Source organism: Ceratotherium simum, chromosome 8, assembly GCF_057802395.1.
Source record: "Ceratotherium simum simum isolate JZ-2026a chromosome 8, ASM5780239v1, whole genome shotgun sequence".
In the NCBI taxonomy this organism is placed as follows: Eukaryota; Metazoa; Chordata; class Mammalia; order Perissodactyla; family Rhinocerotidae; genus Ceratotherium; species Ceratotherium simum.
In genome coordinates, this window is record NC_141907.1 from 66,038,240 (window position 1) to 66,061,595 (window position 23,356).

General features: G+C 36.7%; 1 protein-coding gene across 3 annotated transcripts in view; it reads left to right on the forward strand.

The window, feature by feature from the left end:
• CFAP299 (cilia and flagella associated protein 299) overlaps positions 1 to 23,356 on the forward strand; it is a 554,549-nt gene that overhangs the window by 526,065 nt on the left and 5,128 nt on the right. For 2 of the 3 annotated variants that reach the window (XM_087434482.1, XM_004430878.3), the window contains exon 5: positions 11,687 to 11,816. The exons of the other annotated variant lie outside the window; for it this stretch is intronic. In XM_087434482.1, coding sequence (XP_087290608.1) covers positions 11,687 to 11,816 — 130 coding nt within the window. The remainder of the gene's footprint in view (positions 1 to 11,686; positions 11,817 to 23,356) is intronic. 3 annotated transcript variants of the gene reach the window in all.

The following is a 23,356-nucleotide window of genomic DNA, read 5'->3' on the forward strand; positions in this document are numbered from 1 at the left end:
CTTGGCACAATTATTAGTAACAGCCCCTTCTTTCTCAGAAGGATCCTAGTTTGGACAATAAAATTATAAGGTGATCCTACTTACAGGCTGTCTATCTATACAGGGATAAAATAAAAGAGACAATAATGTTTAACACTTAAATGTCCCCATGATTGATATGAAATCCCTTAAGTTTTCATTTTCAATAAAATCTTTTGATTTCACAAAAACTAATTTTATAGATTGTTTATTTCCGTTTCTACAAAATTCCTTTAAATATGAATATCTCTCTATCCTAAAAATTATATCTTATAAATACTTTTTCTTTCTTTTTCTCTCAAGTGAAATGCATTTTAACTTTATAACCATATGCAAGTCTTAGGCGCTATCAATGCCTACTGTTCCAAATGTATAAAATCCAAAAATATTTCATTATTAATGGAGATTGAAACAAAAACTCCTTCCTAATCATTATAAACTATTGGGTATATTCATGGAGAAACTCTCTTAGACGATAATAGCTTCAATTTCATTGATGTGTTCTCTGTGACGTCAAATTGCATGTGAACATGGTAGTGATTTCATTTTTTTCTCTATGCTTTACATATTGGAGACTGGAGTTGTTACAATCATTATTTTTGTTCTATATTCACCCCTAAGACCTTAGCTTGCCTTTAAATGTATTTTTAAGTACAATTGTTTTAAATCATTAATAACATTGTCCCTTTTGTGCTTTCGTAATTTTCATAAGTATGCCGTTTCCGTTCCATTTGAAGGAAGATATTGAGCAAAACTAGGGCAAACAAGGTATTTGGGAGACAATGGCTTTGAAATTTACTCCCCCTGGTGGTCCAAAGCTCTGTTGCCCTGTGCTGTCATCAAAGTGTTTTCTGTGGTATCAGGAGTTATGTAAAATAGATGACAAACAGGTAATTGTTTCCAAAAACATAATGAGGTCTCCTTACCACTTAATAAACAGACTTTACACATATTTACTTTGTTTCATTATTCCAACTTATTTGTATAAGTTGTACGTAAGTATACTGTTATACCTATGCAATAAAATGCCCAATTTCTAGGATATTTATTATAGGGAGCAAATGGAAAATTGTTCTTTTATTCCAAAAATCTTAAATCATTTTACATCAATCATCTCTTATTATTCTTCTATCTATTGTAGATATAGTACATTTGAACTTTTCTACAAGTATTTTCAAGATGTGGACACTGAGACATAAATCAATATAACATGTAAGAACTCACTAAATCAAAGAAGGCTTTTATAATCATAGAATAATAGCATATAAAGAACCTTTGCAATATGTAGTTCAACCTCTGAACTTTAGATAAGAGAAATTTGAAATGATTGTATCCGGGTTTAGATTTCCTAAGTCCCAGTTCAATGTTCTAGATCAATTCTCTTAATTTCCTTTTAAAATAATTCTTCTTGCTGCTTATTTATTTTAATTCTATAATAACTGACAATAATATAATCAATTGGATCATAAATAATAATAGTAGAGATGGGCATATATCATTCATTTAATCAATAAACATTTATTGAGTGCCACTTAGTGATATGGAGAGTAAAACAAGGATAAATAGGTTTGGAGGGTGGGAAAGAAAAATTTAATTTTTGATATGTTGAGATTGAGGAGTCTGTGATTTATCCCATTAAGTACATTTGAGCAGGTGATGTGGATCAGCAGCTCAGACAAGAGAACTGAGGGGGAGCACGGGGTGCAGTAAGTTGGCATAGAGAAGATGGGTTTAAGTGTAATGTATTAGAAGAAAACTGTGACAACCTAGAGAGAATCTGAATTTGGGGAGATTTTTCAATCTTTTCTTTTCTCTTCTTCCCTTTCCTCTTCTTACCCCTCTTCTTTATACTTCTTTCCCTCTTTCCATCTTTTGTTATTTCTTTTCTTGCTTTCTGCTTCTTGTTTAGTTTGGATCATTTGTGTGTGTTAGTTCCCAGGAAAAACTTATGGTGAGGTGAGTTTGATTATATTAGAGAAATTTTGGATAATTATTTGAAGTAACTAAAGAGGCAATAAAGGATGTAATTCAGAACACACATGGAGATGACTTTTATCTTGGAAAGGAAGAGGGGCACCTATTCTTCTGAGTTGAATGGAAGGAGGTAGGGAACATTGTCAATATAAAGAAATTTGCTGGTGATGGGACAGGATGTTTATCATGTTCCCATTTAACATCCTTTATTCTCTTAATAAAGTAAGAAGAGGGCCGGCCCCGTGGCTTAGCGGTTAAGTGCGCGCGCTCTGCTGCTGGCGGTCCGGGTTCAGATCCGGGCGCAGGGCGCGCACCGACACACCGCTTCTCCAGCCGTGCTGAGGCCGCGTCCCACATGCAGCAACTAGAAGGATGTGCAGCTATGACATACAACTATCTACTGGGGCTTTGGGGGGAAAAAATAAATAAAATCTTTAAAAAAAAAAAAATAAAAAAAAAAATAAAGTAAGAAGTGAGGTCATCTTCTGAGAATAAGGAAGAAAGTAGAGGAATAGAAGACATGAACAATGTAATAAGTGATAGAGAAAGATAACTAGAGATGTGTAAAAATTACTCTGCAGTGTCTGGAATCCAACTGGGGTTAGAGATTTGGAATTTAGTATTACATCAATGGTACAGTATGTTATTTTCAGCAAGAGTTGTCAGAAGACCATATGCAGGAACAGAGAAGGCAAACATTTGAATCGATCTAGAGCTGGTGTTTTTCAATATAAAGAGGGTCAATTGAGCAATAAAGTTGTGATTATTGGCAAGTTTCTTGTGAATCATGGATAAATAAAGAAATGAAGAAATTAGTTGTTGTAAATTAGGATAAAAAGAGTGAGCCAAGGAAATTGAAGGCCTCAATAAGGTCAAAATGGTAGTGTAAATGAACTAACAAGGAATACTAATAGACAATAAAAATTCAAATCAAGTTATGAGTTATGACAACATCTAGAATGTGGATCTGCATATAGGTGGCTTAAAAGGAGTGGAATTAAGGTTAAAATATACATTAATCCATTCTGCATTGACAATTACTTTGCCACTTAAAAGTAATCAAGGAATAGCAGATAGAGCATTTCAATTGGTGACATCAGCAAGATAACAGAGTAGGAAGCTCTGGAACCTCCTTCCCCCTACAAACACACAGATTCAGCAACAATTCCCAGACCAATTCCCTTTGTGAGAAATCCAGAAACTAATTGAAAGGCTCCTGCACCCCAGGCGATTGCAAAACTAGCCTCACTAAAGCCAGTATAGAGGTTTGGGACACCTTCTTGCCACAATCCCTACCCCTGGCACAGCACATTATGCTCAAAAAGAAACTCCCTAGCTCTCAGCTTCTCCCAGGGGAGGAAGGGGTTGGTTTGTGTATCCAGACCCCTAAGTGTTCTGAGGGTCCTCCCCAGAGCACTGGCCTCTATCTTGCCAGTTCTGGAGCTCTGATGGGCCGAGCATAGTCTATCCATGTAGGGGAGAATGGAGACAGCAGCTTTGGCTGGTAGACAACATAGATCCTACCCTCTGCTCATCACAGAGCAAGCAGACAAAACCCACAGCTGCCTGCTTTTCCCTGGGGAGGGAGAAAGTTGGAAGAGGCCCCTAGAATCTATAGCCAGGCTGATTGATTGGTGGAGGTCTTCTCCTGTATGAGGCCAGTCCATGAAGACTGGAAGAGATGCTTGCTTTGTCTAATGTGCAGGCATCAACACAGAGTCAAGAAAAATTAAGAATCAGGCAAAGATGTTCCAAAAGAAGAAACAAGATAAATCTCTAGAAATTGACCTAAAGAAATGGAGTAATATGATTTACCTGAAAGAGAATTCAAAATAACTATCATAAAGATGCTCACTGAGGTCAAGAGAACAATGCATGAACAAAGTGAGAAATTCAACAAAGAGATAGAAAATATTAAAGAATATAAAAAAGAAATTATGGAGCTAAAGAATACAGTAACTTAACTTAAAAAATTCACTAGAGGGTTTCAACATAAGACTAGCTCAAGCAGAAGAAAGGATCAGTGAACTCAAAGACAGATCATTGGAAATAATTAAGGCAGAGGAGCGAAAAGAAAAGAGAATGAAAAAGAGTGAAGAATGCTTAAGAGACTCATAAGACACCATCAGGGAACCAATATACCCATTATGTATGAAGGAGAAGAGAAAGATAAAGGAACAGAAAATGTATTCAAAGAAATAATGGCTGAAAACTTCCAAAATCTGTGGAAGGAAATGGATATCCAGATCCAGGAAGCTTAAAGGACACCAATTTGATAAATTCAAAGAAATCCACATCAAGACACATTATAATCAAATTGTCAAAAGTCAAATACAAAGATAGAATTTTGAAAGAAGCAAGAGAAAAGCAACTTGTCACATCCAAGGGAATCCCTTCCTTATAAGACAATCAGCAGATTTTCAGGAGAAACCTTGCAGGCCAGAAGGGAGTGGGGATGATATATTCACAGTTCTGAAGGAAAAGAGCTACCAATCAAGAATACTATACCCAACAAAACTGTCCTTCAAAAATGAAGGAGAGAAAAAGACTTTCCCAGACAGAGAAAAGCTGAGAGAACTCATCACTGCTAGATCTGCCTTATAAGAACTAAAACTGAAAAGCTTCTGCACAGCAAAGGAAACCATCAACAAACGAAAAGACAACCTAATAATTGGGAGAAGATATTTGCGAACCATATATCTGATAAGCGGTTAATATCCAAAATATATAAAGAACTCATACATCTCAACAACAGAAAAACTAACAACCCAATTAAAAAATGGGCAAAAGATCTGAACAGAAATTTCTCCAAAGAAGATATACAGATGGCCAACAGACACATGAAAAGATGTTCAACATCACTAGTTATCAGGGAAATGCACATCAAAACTACAATGAGATATCACCTTATGCCCATCTGAGTGGCTACAACTAACAAGACAGGAAATAACAAGTGTTGGAGAGGGTGTGGAGAGAAGGGAACTCTCATACACTGCTGGTGGGAGTGCAAACTGGTGCAGCCACTATGGAAAACAGTATGGAGATTCCTCAAAAAATGAAGAATAGAACTACCATACAATCCAGCTATTCCACTGCTGGGTATTTATCCAGAGAACATGAAAACACAAATGCATAAAGATATGTGTACCCCTATGTTCATTGCAGCATTATTCACAATAGCCAAGACTTGGAAGCAACCTAAGTGCTCATCAAGGGAGAAAGAAGATGTGGTATATATACACAATGGAATATTACTCAGCCATAAAAAGGAGCGAAATCTGACCATTTGTGACAACATGGATGGACTTTGAGGGTATTATGCTAAGCAAAATAAGTAAGAGAGAGAGAGTCAAATGTCATCTGATCTCACTCATAAATAGAAGATAAAAACAACAACAAACAAACACATAGGGACAGAGATTGGATTGGTGGTTAGCAGAGGGGAAGGGGGAAGGGAAGAGGGTGAAAGGAGTGATTATATATATATGTTATAACCAATGTTACTGTAATAAAAAAAAAGAAACATGATAGCATAAGGAAGTATGAAACATCGATAAAGGTAAATGTATAAACAAATACAGAGTACTATGATACTGTAATGTTAGTAAGTAAATCATTTTTAATTCTACTATAAAAGTTAAAAGACAAACATTAAAAATAACTATAACTAAAAAAGTTAAAAGATACACAGTATGAATAGATGTGTCATGACAACATAAAGTACATGGGGGCGAGAAGTTAAAGTGTAAAGTTTGTGTATGTGATTGAACTTAAGTTATTATTAGCTTAAAATTGACTGTTACAACTATAAGATATTTTATGTGACTCCCAAGATAGCTACAAAAAAATACTTATAGAAGATATACAAAAGAAAAAGATAAAGTATTCAAACCATATCAATAAAAAATCAACAAAACACAAAAGAAGACAGCAAGAGAGAAAAAGACACGTGAAAGAACCCCAGGACTAACAGAAACAATAAAAGGGCAAAAGTAAAATCCTTCCCTATCAATAATTACTTTAAGTGTAAGTGGATTAAACCCCTCAATCAAAAGACATAGAGTGGCTGAATGGATTTTAAAAACCCACTCAAATATATGTGATCTAAAAGAAACTATTCACGATAGACAAGGTATGGAAACTACCTAAATGTCCATTGACAGATGAATGGATAAAGAAAATGTGATATATACATAAAATGGGATATTTATTGAGCCTTAAGAAAGAAGGAAATTCTGCAATATGTGACAACATGGGACGAACCTTGAGGACATTACAGAAAGTAAAATAAGCCAGTCACAGAAAGACAAATACTGTATGATTTTACTTATATGAGGTATCTAAAATAGTCAAATTCATAGAATCAAGTAGAATGGTGGTTGCCTGGGGCTGCAGGGAAGGAGAATTGGGGTGGTACTAACCATGGGCATAAAGTTTCAGTTCAGCAAGATAAATAAGCGCTAGAGATCTGCTTTACAACATTGTACCTATAGTCAACAATGCTGTGTGGTAGACGTAAACATTTGTTAAGAGGGTAGATCACACGTTTAGTATTCTTACCACAATAGAAAAAAACATTTTTTTAAAGAACACTTGTTTTAGATTCTGTAGTTTGGGTTTGAGACTGTATTCTAGTACTATTAGATATGTAAACGTAAAAAAATTAATTATCTTCTCTCAGCTTCAGTTCCCTTATCTATATAATATGAGTAGTAATAAATAATATGCAGGGCTCTTACTAAAATCAGATTAGCTTACATAGATAAAGGAATAACATAGTGCTGTTGCATATGAGATACATCTTCTCATATATAATTTTTTATGATAAGGCCTTTTTACAGCTCCTGCCTCTTTTTTTGTTGTTAGTGCTGTGGAGTCCATTCTGACTCCTAGTGACCCTGTGTAGCAGAGGGAACCCTGCCTGGTCTTTTTGCACCATCCTCTCACCTTCCAGCGCTCCATCAGACAATGCTCAGCTATTATTCGAAGGGTTTTCATGGCCAGTTGTTTTGGAAGTGGGTGGCCAGGTCCTTCTTCTTAGTCTGTGTGGTCTGGAAGCTCCGCTGAAAACTGCCCACCATGGGTGACCCAGCTGGTATCTGAAATCCCGGTGGCATAGCTTTCAGCCTCATAGCAACACACAGCCACCACAGTGTGACAACCGACAGGCTGGTGTGTGATTCCCTGACCAGGAAATGAACCCAGTCCGCAGTAGTAAGAGCACCGAATCTTAACCACTGGACCACCAGGGCTGGCTCCTGCCCCTTTAGGGTCCTGCTTTCTCTACTTTTCCCTCTTCACACCATAGAAACATATTCAAGAATACTCCATCTTAAAAAAACACACAAAAACTGACTTTAATTTTTTCCCCCCTCTCTAGTGCTGTCCTAGTTTCCTTGTTCCCTTCACAACTAAATTCTCTAAGGAATTATTTTTATCCAGTAATCTTTTCTCATCTTCCCTTAAATTCTCATAACCTGAATTTTGCTCCACCATTCCACTGCAACTGCTCTCCCTGTAACATCGTTCCGAGTGCAAATTTTGATGGACTCTTTTCATACCTTACGTAATTTATGAAGCATTTGGCACTGTAGCCTTTCTTAAAGTGCTCTTTCTTGATATATTCTCCTCTCTTCAGTTTTTGCAACAAAATAACTCTCTCATGGTCCTTTCTGATGCTTCACATCACTGTTGTTTACTCTCCTTTGCTGATTCCTCATTCATCCCTATAAATTGATGTCCCCAGATTTCATCCTTGCCTCTGTGTTCTCCTTTGTCCATCTCAGCCACCTCTTTGAATTTAAGTACCACTGATACTTCCAGATCTATTACTTGATCTTAGAAAACTTTCTAAAGTTCAGAAGTTCATCCGTTATTTATTTATTCAATTAATATGCATTCAGCATCTACCACGTGTCAGGCATGGACTGAGAGGAAGTGTTGGAAATAGGGCAGTAAACAACACAAACCAAGATCCTCGCTTTCATTTTCTCGAATGTTTCACAGGGATTTCAAGTTCAACATATCCAAAACAGAACGCCTACCCCACCCGCAATCTGTTCCTCCTCTTATATTTTATATCCTAGTAAGTAATTCCATACACTTAGGAATCCAAACCAGAAATCTGAGAGGAATCCTACACTCTTATTTTGTCGCTCTCTCTCTCATAACCGTTAAGTCCACTTTTTAGTATCTTCTCAAATCCAGTCCCTCATTTTCATCCACAAGTACACTTCAGGATCACCTGAGCTCTGCATGTACAAAATGAGACAATTTTATACCTACTCATGGGGTTGGTGATAAGATTAAATGAGATTATAAATTCATTAGGCTCAGAACAGTACCCAGCACATGGTACTTATTAAATACATGTTAGTTTCTTTATTAAATAATTGTTAGCTATTATAATTGGCATGTGAAATGAAACTTTTCCCATCCCTGCCTAGGAAAACAAAAGTATTGACGAGCAATTCAAATTGCTTCATCAAAAGTACCACATGCTAAGGACTTCATCAGATTAAAGAGCTTCCACAAGACAAATGAAACCAGGATCAAAATGAATAGACAACCCACCAGCTGGGAGAAAATATTTGCAAAACATATATCTGACAAGAGGTTAATCTCCATAATATATAAAAAACTCACACAACTGAACAACAAAAAACAAACAACCCGATCAAAAAATGGGCAGAGGAAATGAACAGACACTTCTCCAAAGAAGATATACAGATGGCCAATGGGCACATGAAAAGATGCTCAACATCACTAATCATCAGGGAAATGCAAATCAAAACAACACTAAGATATCACCTCACACCCGTTAGAATGGCTATAATCACCAAGCCAAAAAATAACAAATATTGGAGAGGATGTGGAGAAACAGGAACCCTCATACACAGCTGGTGGGAATGCAAACTGGTACAGCCTCTATGGAAAACAGTATGGAGATTCCTCAAAAAAGTTAAAAATAGAAATACCCTATGATCCAGCTATCTCCCTACTGGGAATCTATCCAACAAACCTGAAATCAGCAATCCAAAGAGGCTTATGCACCTCTATGTTCATTGCAGCATTATTCACTATAGCCAAGAAGTGGAAGTAACCCAAGTGTCCCTCAACTGATGATTGGATCAAGAAGATATGGTATATATACACAATGGAATACTACTTGGCCATAAAAAAAGACAAAATCGTCTCATTTGCAACAACATGGATGGACCTGGAGGGTATTATGTTAAGTGAAATAAGCCAGAAAGAGAAAGACAAACACCATATGATCTCACTCATATGTGGAATATAAACCAATACATGGACAGAGAAAACTGTATTGTGGTTACCAGGAGCAAGAGGGGTAGGGAGTGGGCACAAGGGGTGAAAGGAGACATGTATATGGTGATTGACAAACAAAAATATACAACCAAAATTTCACAATGTTATAAACTATTAAGACCTCAATAGAAAAAAAAGTACCATGTGCTACACAAATTAATTTTCTTATATAAAGACTAGATATATAAAATCTGCCTGGACTTCAATAACGCTTTTAGTCTGAGCAACAAGATAGGAATGTGTGATATAAACCATGCCACTCTAAGCATAGCTATGACTCAGGCATTTTACTGGGATTATCTATATCTATATATCTCAGAAATAATTATTTAAGAGACTTCTGTGTAAGGTTTAGAATCATACCCCTTTCCCCTATTGCAATTTGACAGTCTCCTAACTGAACAGCCAGAAAGATGGAGGTCAAATTATCTTCTTATTATAGATTTAACTGAATTGGAGAGCCCAGCTTGGTGCATAGACAAATTGGCTCCTAATACCTTCACCACTGATTGAATTTATCACCAGGACTATAGGCTGCTACCCTACCATCGCCCTGTTGGAGGCTGAGCCTGCCATGATATACTTCACTTATGACAGCTAGCTAAAGGGAGGACCATGAATGCTCAGTTCCTTTCCTCAATTCACCAATCAGATAGTCATTCCCGCTCTCTTGGGGAGGATCGACTGAACAAAGATGTTTGGAAAACCACTTTTCCTAACTCTGTGCCTCAGAAAGGGCAGGCACTCCTATGTCTGACCATAGAAAGAGTACTAGCGGACAAAAGAGCCGTAGTTCTCACTAACACGACCCCCAATTATACAAATATATAATCTATGTAATCAGTCCTTTCTGAATACTGAGAAATTTGAGGGTAAACATTACATTTTCAGGTAAAAGCATGAAAGTTGATGCCTCAGAAAATGATATAATTCAGAGTGAGTTTAATCAAAGAAATCTACTCTTTCAAAATGAAGAAGGGGGGCCGGCCCCGTGGCTTAGGGGTTAAGTGCACGCGCTCCGCCGCTGGCAGCCCGGGTTCGGATCCCGGGCGCGCACCAACGCACCGCTTCTCTGGCCATGCTGAGGCCATGTCCCACATACAGCAACTAGAAGGATGTGCAGCTATGACATACAACTATCTACTGGGGCTTTGGGGGAAAAAAATAAATAAACAAATAAAATTTTTAAAAAAAAATGAAGAAGGGGAGTCATAGAGGGCAAAATACCCAGAAAAAGGATAACATTAGACATATTAGAAATGTGTTAATATTTAAACATGTTAACATTATATTAGAAATGTGTTAACAGGAATAATATATGTAAAATAAGTATACAGTCACACACCGCGTAACAACGTTTCAGTCAACAAGGGACCACATATATGACGGTGGTCCCATAAGATTAGTACTCTATAGCCTAGGTGTGGAGTAGGCTATACCATGTAGGTTTGTGTAAGTACACTCTATGATGTTCGCACAACGACGAAATCACCTAAGGATGCATTTCTCAGAACATATGCCCATCATTAAGTGATACATGACTGTTTTGAGGATTCTTCCAATTCATAAGACAGTATTATATTCACTTTTGACAAATAGGTATAAAAGAAGACATGGAAAAAATAGAAAGTTTTCATAGAAGATCAACCAAAACAAAGGATAAAATGCAGGCAATGTTAAACACTAGACAGAGCACATGTGTCCTTTGAAACACACAGATCTGGGTTGCAATATTAGTCCTATGACATATTAGTTGCAGGGCCTTAACCATGCTAGTTGACCTCCCCAGTCTACTTGCCTTGTCTGTGAAATGAGAGCAACATCATGTGGGTATTGTGACAGAATACATCACATCATGCCTGGCCTATGGTAACCTCTCGAACTCAATAGTTTCCTCACTCCCTAGGAAACATATTATTGAAAAATAGAGCCTGAAAGAAATAAATTAATTTGTTTTGAATGAAAAGAGGTGACTTAGCCTGCCTTTCCTTCTGGTAAACAGTCTCTTAATACCCTGAATACTCTTAATACCCTGAAGAGCCTGAGCTAGAAGAAATAGCTTTAAATTGCATCAATTTTCTTCTTGACTTCCTGGGAATATAATATTGGAATAGGGTCTAGTCCTAGAGTGTCCAAACCAGGAAATCATGCAAAATAGTCATAAATATGTATCTAAATGATTTGAGAATAACCCAGTCTAATCTCGTCTGCAAGAATTTTAATCACACATGTGTTCTACTTGATTATACAGACTATATCCCATCCATTTATCTTGAAACTGAACTGCCCCAAATATTTTCTGAAATATATTTGTCAATTTAATGTATTAGTCATATTAATTCCTAATAAATATTTATCTCTATAGCTTTTACAACTGGGACAGTCATATTGCTGTTTGGAATTCAACTCCCAATTATCAAGTGATTGCTGATAATCCAGAAGGCTTACTTTTCAAATACCAGAGAGACAGAAAAATTCTCAATGTGGACCCAAAGGCAAGTCTAGTTTTACGTTTATATATCTCTCCAAATTTTATTGTATTTCTATCATTATTCAAAAATCTATTAAATATTTGACACACTTAAGTTTTTAAATCTAGAAATGAAAAACTAGGTTGAAACTTAGAGTATGTCCTATTAAAGAAAAAACTACAAAACAATAAATTGTCAGAAATCAATAAGGAAGAGTTTGGGAGGAATTTAAATAGAATTTACAAGTAGGAAGACTACTCCATACCTAGTAGCAGAATTAGATCAGGGAGCTAGTGGACAATGCATTTGTTTGCTCTGATCCTGGGGATGTTCAGTCACTTCTTGCTCTAAATGGGGAGATGAGTCATTTAGGGAAGGGAGACCCTCACCTCACATACGTACCCAGAATTCTAATATCCCTTTTTATATGTGACTAACACTGAACAGTATGGCCTTTCGTGTATTTCGAAGTGTTAACTTAGAAAATACATTTTCTTTAAATATTTTAAAGACATGTCCCATGATATTTTGAATTTGTTCAAGGACAATATTTATATTTTACATATTTTCAAAGACTGCATTGAATCATGATTTTTTTAACCTTGACTTGTCATATGTTTGGGGGTGAAGGTTAAAACTTTACTTAAAATCATATGAGTTGCACAGGTTTTTTTTTTTTAACTTTTGAAAAATTCGTTACTCACATGACAGCATCAATCTAAAATTCAAAGTCAAGAGCAATATTCCTTCATAGTGAAAGGATAGAAATTGTGTGCTATGCCTGGGATAGGGGCAAGGATGGACCAAAAGAAAAGGGGATTCTGGTTTCAAAAACTTTTTAGAAATTCACAATCAAAAATCAAATGATTTTTGCTTCATATCCACTTGGTACAGTTCCTTGCTCATAAAAAGCGCTCAATAACTATGTGCTCAAAGAATGAAATTCTGTAGCAAGAAATGAATTATTGCCTGCAATCACATACAGCTCCAAATATCAGAAACCCCAAGACAGTGACTTAAACAGAACAGAAGCTTCTTTCTCTCCCATGTGTGAGTCTACATAGTGTCAGCCCAAAGTTGGAAGGGCAGCTACACAGTCATCTGGGCCAGGGTGGCCCTCATCCTCATGGGCCAAAATAGATGTCCAGCCAAAACAACCACATTCCAAACAGAAGTCATGGAGGAAGCTCAGAGGGTGCAAAGGACATCCCTTTTAAGGAAGTTTCCCAAAAGCTACCACACAAATGTCCACTTATGTTTCATGGCAAAAGCCTAGTCATATGGCCATATCTAGCTACACAAAAGGCTGGGAAATGTAATCTTTTTTTTGCCCTTTTACTCTTTTCAACCTTCCCCCCTTCCCACTTCCCCTCTAGTAACCACCAGTCTATTCTTTATAACTATGTGTTTGGTTGTTGTTGTTGTTTTTTATCTTCCACATATGAGTGAAATCATATGGTATTTTGCTTTCTCTAGGAAAATGTAATCTTTATTCAGGTGGCCTTGAAACTCCTGAAAACAGGAGTTCTGGGAAAGGGAGAAGAGCGGTTTGGGTAGACAACTAGCAGTTTCTGACACAATGCTATCTCCTTCAAAAAACACTACTCTTGTTTTGGTCTCAGGTTTCTCAGTAGTAAAATGAAGGACTGGACCTGAAAATCTTTAGCGCCATATTCATTATGAATCCATGAATACCAGGGAAGTTTACAGCACAACTTTTCTCTAGTGATGCCTCTTTACTTATCCTAAACAGGCATCAAAATATTATCAGTTTAGGCAAAGTACAGAAAACTTAATAAATAGCATTCACAGAGTCTTTTCCTTTTAGAAGGCAAAACTATACATAAAAGAAAAGATATAAAATTATTAATAGCTCCATTAAGATGTGTGAAACAAATATTTGAATACGTTTTGAATGACATCACACAAACTATTTTAGGGCTCTGTTTTACCTAATGGAATATAAATACTTCAAGAATGTATGTCGCGAATTATAGTTTTTATAGTCTTTATGGAATCGTTATTGAATGCAAACTATTACTTGAACATGGTTCAAATAACTTTAACTAAAACACTCACTTCCAAAATAATCAATCATGAGATTTCAAAGAATTAGCTAACAACACATAAAATATAACATTTTCCTCTTTTTTTCTGGAAGATTTTGATGATGATTCAAAAGATTCACGATTAGTCTGAAGGAAAGGTACTTCCAAATCCTGGAGAAAAAACAAGGATTTAGTTAATTGGTGATAAGAGTCAAGAATTACTGGGTGGACCACCTGAAATATTTGGATACTCATATTTATTTAAATTCTATTGGAATTCTATCTTTTTGAAGATAAAAATTAATAGCTGACTTGCTGGAAAAGAATGTTGGTCTCAGCACCAATAAATGAAATTCTAGGCCTTACTTTACTACTAACTGACTGCATGGCCTTGAGAAATTCACTTAACCTCCCTGGGCTTTAATGTCACATCTAGAAGATGAGAGTGTTGTTGTTATTGTTGTTTTCTGATCTCCAGGGTCCCTCTACAGCCCCAGGTCCAACTCCCAGAGATTCGGACTGAACTGGGCCCAGAAGTACATATTTTCATAAACAAGCCAGTGTGATTGTGCTACAGATTGTCCATGAACCACAATTTGAGAAAACCTTCTCCATAAAGAGACAATAATCTCAAGAGATCTGGCACTCTGTTCTCAAACATAAGTATTCTCAAACAAAACAGAACACAAGTATTTTCATTTTTATGGACTAGATATAAAATTAGCATTTACATCTCCTACGTATTTTCTTAACTTATTCACCCTCTCCAAAGAGTCATGACCCTTTTATATTTCATACATTCACAAGGCAGCTCTTACAGACCTACAGAAGAATTAAAAAACACGCTAAAATGTCAAGTTTTTAAAACTACAAATGCACAATGATAAGAAATACATTTTTATACACAATATTTTTGTTAATAATTTTGCTAGAAATTCTTCCTAAGATGAGCACCTTCTTATAACTCCATAGTTAAGGTGCTCTAAAATATTATAAGAATAATACAACTCAACTCTCCTTTTCTTTTCCTTCAAGTACTCTCTTTGAAATATTTTATGCTTAAAATTAAAGTCAAGATAAATGAAAGGAGGAGACAGTGATAAACAGGATGTATTTTCTTTGTACAACACAGCTGTAGACTCATTAATTCTGAAGCATGGTTCCCATGAAACTTAGCTGTTTGTGAATGGTAACAGTGGAAAAAAGAAAATTGTGCAGGTCTTAGAACAAGTAATCTGAGTTCATTGGTTAAGAAATTCCGAATGCAATAAGAGTTTGGTTGCATTGAAAACAGGACCACTGGCTTCAACTTCCCTGCAGCTGTATAACATCTGGAACAAATAAGGCAAGTTTCTATTTTTGAGTGAAGAATGCTTGTCTGAGTGATTCACACCCATCAAAATGTTTCCAGTGTATTATCTTTAGAAGGATTGAGTGGAAGCACTTTGCACTCACTCCCCTACATTATCTGGACAAATGAAAAAAATAGGCATTTTTCTTCTGCTTTTAGGAAACATTAACCATAGGAGAGTTTGCTTTGAGTCTTAGCGTAACATAGTTGGTCTAAAACCTTCATGATCTACTAATGAGAGAGAGATTGTATAGAATAATTAAAATAGGAAAAATCTTCCTTTAGTTACACCAGCTTTTCTCTCCTCCTCTCTTCCATTCACTAAATGTGAGAGCTCATCACCTGGAAGCATGCCTGGTTAATAGATACTCAATAAATATTCATGGAATAAATGAGTGAATGAATGAGTCCCTCCAAACACACAAACATAATGCTACACTAATTAAGAGTTAAGGAGTGGATTATGTCACTGACACTTGATGTAGCAATGATAGCCAGAAAGGGTACAGCCACCCCACTCAATATTGATCCAAATAAGTCAGAAAAAAAAATTGCAGGAATTTATCAGTGGAAACAGCTAATACAGCCATAATTTTAGGTCTTGTAGAGTTTATGCAGAAATCTTTACTTTCTTATGTGCTTTCAAGTCTTCTTGTGCAGTTCCAGGAATATGTAATTTAAACCGTCTCAAATTAAGACTGTTAAATTAGAACATGTTTTTGATTTATGAACAAATTGATTCAAACAGGTTACATTACTTGCGCAAGGTCACATAGTTCATTATTAGTAGAATCTAGCGATGGAGCTTAAATTTAAGTATTATGAGATACCACAGGGGATGTAAAGACGAGCAAGATTTCAACCTTTGCCCTTTACGTGCTTATGGTATTTTTAGGGACACAGGCATGTAAAAAACATAACTGCAGTGTAAGACAGAAAGTGATATGTTGCAAAAGAGCAATGCTTTGGGAATTCAGTGGAAGAAGAGACGGCTTTTGATCTGAGGCAGGAGCCAGTGGAGAAGGGATGGTGAGGGGACAGCATTGGGAATAATGTTAGGTGATAATGGAGGAGGTGATCATTCCACTGGACTTGAAGAATGATTAGGAATTGAGCTCATAGAGACAGAGAAGCAGGCAATACCAGGAATAAAGCCTATTAGCAAAGATAACAGTGAAGAGCATAAAACAGATAACAGAAAATTTAAATATCTCAATTTGGCTGCTGCACTGGCTTGAAGAAGGAGAGAGTGGGAATTAAGTTTGGAAAAGTCTTGAATGCAGGACTGATGAAGATCTTGGACTGGACTTGATAGGAAATGGGGATATATGCCAAGGCTTTTGTGCAGGGAAATAACAGGATGAAAGATATGTTTTAAGGAGATGACAGAGTATAGATTAGGACAGACTGGGGAGGAAAAACTGGAGAAGATGAGAGCGTAACAATAAGGCAGGTGAAGAGCAAAGAGGACTAGAACTAGGGGTCCTGCTGTAGTTGGCAAGTTTCTGAGTTGATGTTTTTAATATTCCAACTACTGATCATATAGGTAAAGACCAAACTTAGAGTTGCATATCTATCTAGAAAAAGTGGTTGAGAGATCTCACTTCACCCCAACCTTGAGAAAAGAGAGAAAGAGAGAAGAATGGGAGACCAGTGCTGGATGAGAATAGAAAAAGGTGAGCTGGATGGATGTCAGTAAGTCTGTTGCCTCTTCATTCTTCCTTTCATCTTCCTCTTCCTCGTTTGATGTTTACTATGCACCTACTGGACACTGTGAGTTATAAAAAGTGAATCAGAAAGGTGAGTTTCTTGCCCTAAAAACTTTCCAGGTTAATTGGTGAGTAGGTGGGAAAATATAATATGCACAGAAATAACAAGCTAGAAGGTGACCTGAGAGGACAGAAAAAGCCCTATAAGAATTCAGAGGAGACAGAATTTACTTTGGACCTAAGGTATGCATTAAAAAATGAGTAATGGAGGCGAGAGCATCTGAACTGAATCTGAAGGATGGGTATGGTGAGGACACAGGGACTGGCGTAGAAGGGGTATTCTAAGCAGGAAGGAATATCACATTAAAGGAAGCACAGAGCATGGGGCTGCATGGGAGGGAGAGGACCTCTTTTTGATAGAAAGTGGTCCTCAGTACAGGCCTGACATCTGAATCACCCAGGAGGCTTTAAAATCTGTGAAGCCTGGCCTCATCTCCAGAGATTCTGGTTGAATTGGTCTGGGTGGAAGATAAGGGCATCTGTACGTTTCAAAAGCTCCCCAGGTGAGTTTAGCATGCAAAATCAGGGTTGAGACCCAGGTGCAGGAAGGAGAGTAATGGCAGAAAAGTTTTGAGAGAAAACTGAACTCCAACTGTGGAAGTCAAATCTAATGAGTTTTTGCCATTCTACACAGTTCAATGAGAATCTATACCATTTGTGGCATGACTTAGAATGAAAATTCCTAAGTGTGAAAATGCATAAGCCATTTTGAAAGGAGGTGATGTTATTTTTCTTTTGGCCAAACTTCATTGATACACAAAAGAAAATCAACTTATGAAAAATGTGAACTTCTATAAGACAGAGTCTCCTTTTTGTTACTTTGTTTAGTGTCTAAATAGAGTACACCTTGAATATAGTTGCTTGATAAATGGCTGATGATAAAACAAGCAAACAAAAAAATATGTTAAAAGATCTTAGAGATGCTGTGGTTCCTATTAGATGTAGGAAATTGATGAACCAAAAAACACTATTGTAGAACAAACCTTTCTGGATCCATCCTGAGTGTCCCAGAACTTGGAAGGCGTGTGCAGTGCAGACTGTGCGTTGATTTAGCAGGATGCCTCTCTTTTCTCTTTACATATCAATACTCCTCACTGTACATCAGGAGCCCTCCTGTTCAGACTTGTCTTTTTGAAAATTACGATTGCTCAGACATGGAAACGTGTTACTTTGGAATGCAAAATGTTATCACAAGAGCGCTTTATCAACATCCAACCTACTATGGCTTGATTAAGAGCAATTTCTGTCAATTCAGTAAATATTTCCTCTTCCTCTCTCCTCGCACTAGTCAGTCATGAGGCTCCATCCCTAGAGATTCAAACTGAATCGGTCTGTGGCGTGGCCCAGGAATCTGTATTTTTAATGTCTCCCCAGATGATCCTCAAGATTACCTGGATTTGACATCCACTGCTTTTCATACTAATTTTTTATTAGCTGTTGCTTCACCTTACTCTGTGTCCATAAAGTAATCAAACTTTGTTCCTCCAAAACAAATTTTAATTCAACAGTCTTAATTTTAAGTAGTTTAAATTACACATTCCTGAGACTGCACAAACTAGAATGTACAAACCATATACCAAAGACTTCTAGATAACCTCCACAGTAATACCACTGACCGCATTAGATCCTTCCGCTGATAAATTGTTGCTATTTTTCCTCACTTACTTGGATCATTATAGAGTGGAGTTGGCAGTTCCCATTCTTGCTATCACTGCCTCATCAAGAATTACTTTGTCAGGTAGGTTTGTCCAGAGGCTCAGATGAAACAGTATGTGGGACAGAGACTTGTTAAGCATAAACTGAAGTGTGGGGCAGAGACTCTTTCTGGTTGTCTTACCATTGTGTCTCTAGTGCTAGCATATGGTAGGTGCTCAGTAAACATCCGTGGAATGAGTAAATTGAATATTAAATATTTGCTAAAGAAATGAATAGTAGGGCCAAAAATAATCTTGGAAACTTTTGAGGTTAACTTTAAAATATTTTAGGATCTTAGGCACTAGAAACATATGCAGAGCTAACACTATTTTTAGCTGAAAAATTACCAGAGTAATTGACTCTAGTGCTTTTCTCTCCTTGGTAGGTGAAGTAACCCTGGGGGTTCTTTGCTGATCCTGGGTGTCCAGGGCAATGGCGATGCGTTAGGTCCATGGGTGAATGAGAAAAGCAATTATTTTATTATTTTTTAAAATAAATGTGTAGTCCTTATTGAATATTATACCCACGGAAAAAAAAAAGCCAAAGTCCACTTTCTTTTTCTATGAGCAAAAGAATATCTAGGTGAACAAAGTTTAAAAGTAAAAGTAACTTTACCAATAAAAACACGTTTTTGCCTTTTCGTGGGTATTTTGTTGTTTTAATTTAGGGGAAGATTCCAGCAGTACCTTCTCACAGCTCCTCTCCTCTGTTCTGTTTCTCCCAAGCGACCCCCCACTAAGCACTTGTTACTATTAGTAGGAAAGGTGTTAATTGCCCTCTTAGCGCTGTCTCCCAATTCATTGACTGGTCTTCATTTTCCTTGCCACGCAGGCGTTTTAATCAGACGGAGCCTGTCACAGGTTTGAAATTGCTCTTCTCAAAATGGCGGCACATAACCTTCCTATATCCTTTCCGCCGACGGTTCAAATTTAATCTCTGGAAGCTCCACCCACCCAGTGAAGGTCCTCAATTTTACAATCTGCCTTTTTACAGGGCCCAGGTATATTTTCTATTGGACATTAAAAAAAAAAAAAAATACTGAATAGAATAGTTTAAGCCAGGCTGTGGATTCTTCAAAGTCTCCAACAGTGTTCCCTGAAACTCCATGCAAACTTGAATTCATGGGGCAGGGGACACTTTCCTTTTTGGCTCCTCAATTTTCCTCTGAGGCCTCTTGTAAACGTTGCATTTTAACTGTGGCGCAGTCACAGTGATTAAGCAAAGCTGAGACTTTGCCAACTTTCTGGTTTTGCTGCCCAAATTACTGAATGTTTGGTTGATTATAGCCCTAAAACACTCACATACTAAGAAGGTTTTAAAACCTCTTTTCCCCTGGGCAATCACCTGGTATACCTGAACTGAAAGCCCACCACATATAAATTAGGTATTTACTCAACTAACTGCTGCTAAAATCAATGGCCTTGAGGAATACATTAAAAATTATATAACAGAGCTTGGCTTTTATGAATTAAAACTCCTAAAACTTAAATGCTATGCCCTCCTCTTGACCTGGAAAACTGATTTTAATTTTATACGCAGTATTATGGAACAACCCCTAGAGATAAGCACATTGTCGTGAAGTGTCCAGTGTATGAACTCATATATAAAGTGTAGCACAGCAAAGATGGGCTGGAGGAAATAAAAAAATTAAATATATAATTTTGAATTATTATATGTATATCAGTGCTTAGTAATAAGAGAGTATAAATGATAACTCTTCACCATCCAAGTTGAATATCTGCAGTGAAAAGAAAAGTGCATATCCCAATAAAACATGCATGACAAAGCAAAATTGCTGTTTTAAGCTTCTAATTAGAAGGGCAGCCTAATCAAATATTATGCCAAAGGAAATGGTCCCTGTTGTAGGCTAGGGAGATGAGAATGGAGAAATTTGAGGAAGAGAAATTCATGCTTACTTTTACCCAAATTCATGCTCACTTTTTCACAAAATTTACTGTTGCGAATCAGGACAAGGAATATGGGAAAGAGTGGAAGGTTAGTTTCCTGGCTGAATGAAATGATTGAATTAAAACAAAATAATTGTTTCCTTCGTGATTTCAAACAACTGATTAACAGAAGCAGGCACCAGAAAACACGTGAGTCAGGCATGGAGTCGTTGCAAGTGCAAGACCCCAGTTAAGGGATTATTTCTAATGCAAAGAGAGCGTGATTTCTTTTGGGTCTCAACGGTTGAACTAGTCAACTCCCATGACTCTTCTTAACCATGCACCACCACAGCAGATGCTTACAATTTCTGAGTTTTCTAAGTGCCGAATTTTCTCAACCAACTGCATTGTTTGTTGTTTTTGTTGTGTATGTGAGATTGTTTTTAGCACTCTTGTTATCTACTGTTAAGGAGTAATTATTATTATTATTTTTTTTTTTTTTGGTGAGGAAGATTAGACCTAAGCTAACATCTGTTGCCAATCCTCCTCTTTTTGCTGAGGAAGATTGGCCCTGGACTAACATCTGTGCCCATCTTCCTCTACTTTATATGTGGGATGTCTGCCACAGCATGGCTTGATGAGCCATGATCCGAACCTGCAAACTCCAGGCTGCTGAAGCAGAGTGTGTAAACTCCTTAAGGGGCGTGAACAGGGCTGGCCCATTAAGGAATAATTTTTAAAAGAAGGTAGAATCATGATTCTCATATAGACATAAAATGAACATGTGTCAAAGATTTTTAACTCATTAATTAATGGGGGACCAGTTACAATTAGTTCAAAGAATTCAAAGAGCAGAGACATATAAAGGGAATAAGAAATTCTGAAGTGAATTTACAAATAGATGCAAAACTGGTCTATCAAAATCAATGCAAAAATAAGTTGCATACCATCGAATGCAATTACTTTGCATTTATACAGACAAGAATTATTTGCATTATTATCAGATTTCTACAACTCACAGAGTTGTAATATCAACCAAAGATGAGAAAAGCTGGATAAGTGAGTAGTCAAGATAGCCACTATTTGATTTTTGCCCATTTCATAGTCGCTCACAGTTTACCCTGACAGTCTCCTCCCCTCTGTTTATCATAACAGTTTCAAAGAAAGATTATCCTTATAAAATAAGGCTGGCCTCATTATTTTGCCTGATAATTTACATAGATGTAGTAGAAGTGTTATTTTACCATATGGACACCTTAAGTATCCTTTGTAAATTCAAAAACCATAGAATTTTGAACAAATAATAAATTAAATTGTGCCTGGAAGTTTTCATAAGGAGTCTCAAATTGGATTTTTAAAAGCCTCCATTATTTGTTGACCTGAGGCTAGGAAACCAAGCCAAAGAAATACTCTCCACCGTATTTCACCTGAAATACCTAAAATTTGGGTAAATTTCTTTCTTCTCAATGTCCCCAAATATCCTCAGATTATTTATATATAATATATAATATTCTTGATTTTTTAAGCCAAGAAATAGGCCAGTGCTTTCTTAGCATTGCTTCTATAAGTGAGGTCAAACTTAATCTCTAAAGAGTAGCTGTTCCTACTTGATTAAATGAGCATCATTTTCAAATATGACATTCCAGGAAAGGCCTTGGTTTTACAATTTGTACAATTACATTCTGGTAAAAAAGATGACAGCTTCTTATTGAACCTTTGCAAATAGCTAAGCGGCCATGGAAAGTAAGGAGACTTACTATAAATTTCTGAATCCTAGAGGAAAGAAGTGGGAATCAGATATCATTTAAAAAGGTTTCAGGGCCAGGCTGGTGGCACAGTGGTTAAGTTCACATGCTCCACTTCAGCGGCCTGGGGTTTGCAGGTTTGGATCCTGGGTGAGGACCTATGCACCACTCAAAAATATCAATAATATTCCAGAATTTTGGAATATCAACAATATTCCACTGGATCTTGGGTTAGCTCTCATATGCAGTCCTCTCATTTGGCCTAAAACAGATCCTGTAAATCCTAACTCAGTCCACTCGTGCTGTAGTCTGAAAGTTATCTAATCTATGTCAGCTCAGCTTTGAAGTGTCAATAATTGAAGTACCTGGTATAGTCCTTGTCCACAAGATTCTGAGACTATTCTTCTCTGTTGAAAACACAAATTCTTACCTGTAACCTAAAAAAGAGACTTCAGAGAAGCCCCAGAGTAAAACAATATTATCTGTAGATGATAGGGACTTAAAATGGCTATGAGTGATTTATTACTAATAATTTTCAAATGTGAACAGTCTAATGAGGGTTCATAATAAGAATACTGCAACAGACAAGGAAGTTTAGTTCTTTTTGTGGCGTGCAAAACAAAGATAATAAAGCCATTCCCTGCCCCCACCCCCAAAATTAGACAAACCGTCAAATGATAATGATTAAATTTATTTTAAAAGAAGTCTGCAAATGCTATATCTGACTCAAGAAATGGATGAAAAAAATTTTATAGAGCAAAAAATTCTTGAGATAGGACTTAAAATAATCCTGAGATGTAGTTGTTTATACCAAGAATATCAAGAGGTTTAGTAACTCTGCAGTAAGGCCTAAACATTTGTATTTTTAAAAACAGTAGCTGAAATTATGACTGATAACATTATTCTGCTGTTGCCAGAACTCTGATAAATATAGGAAAATCTGATGGAAATAATGCCAAGAGTTGCAGTCAGTGTTTTCCCTGAGGGTAAAACCATATTATAAACAGCAAGGGCAATGACATAACTCTAGGGACTTCTCATAAAGCATATAAAATTTCTGAAATATTTAT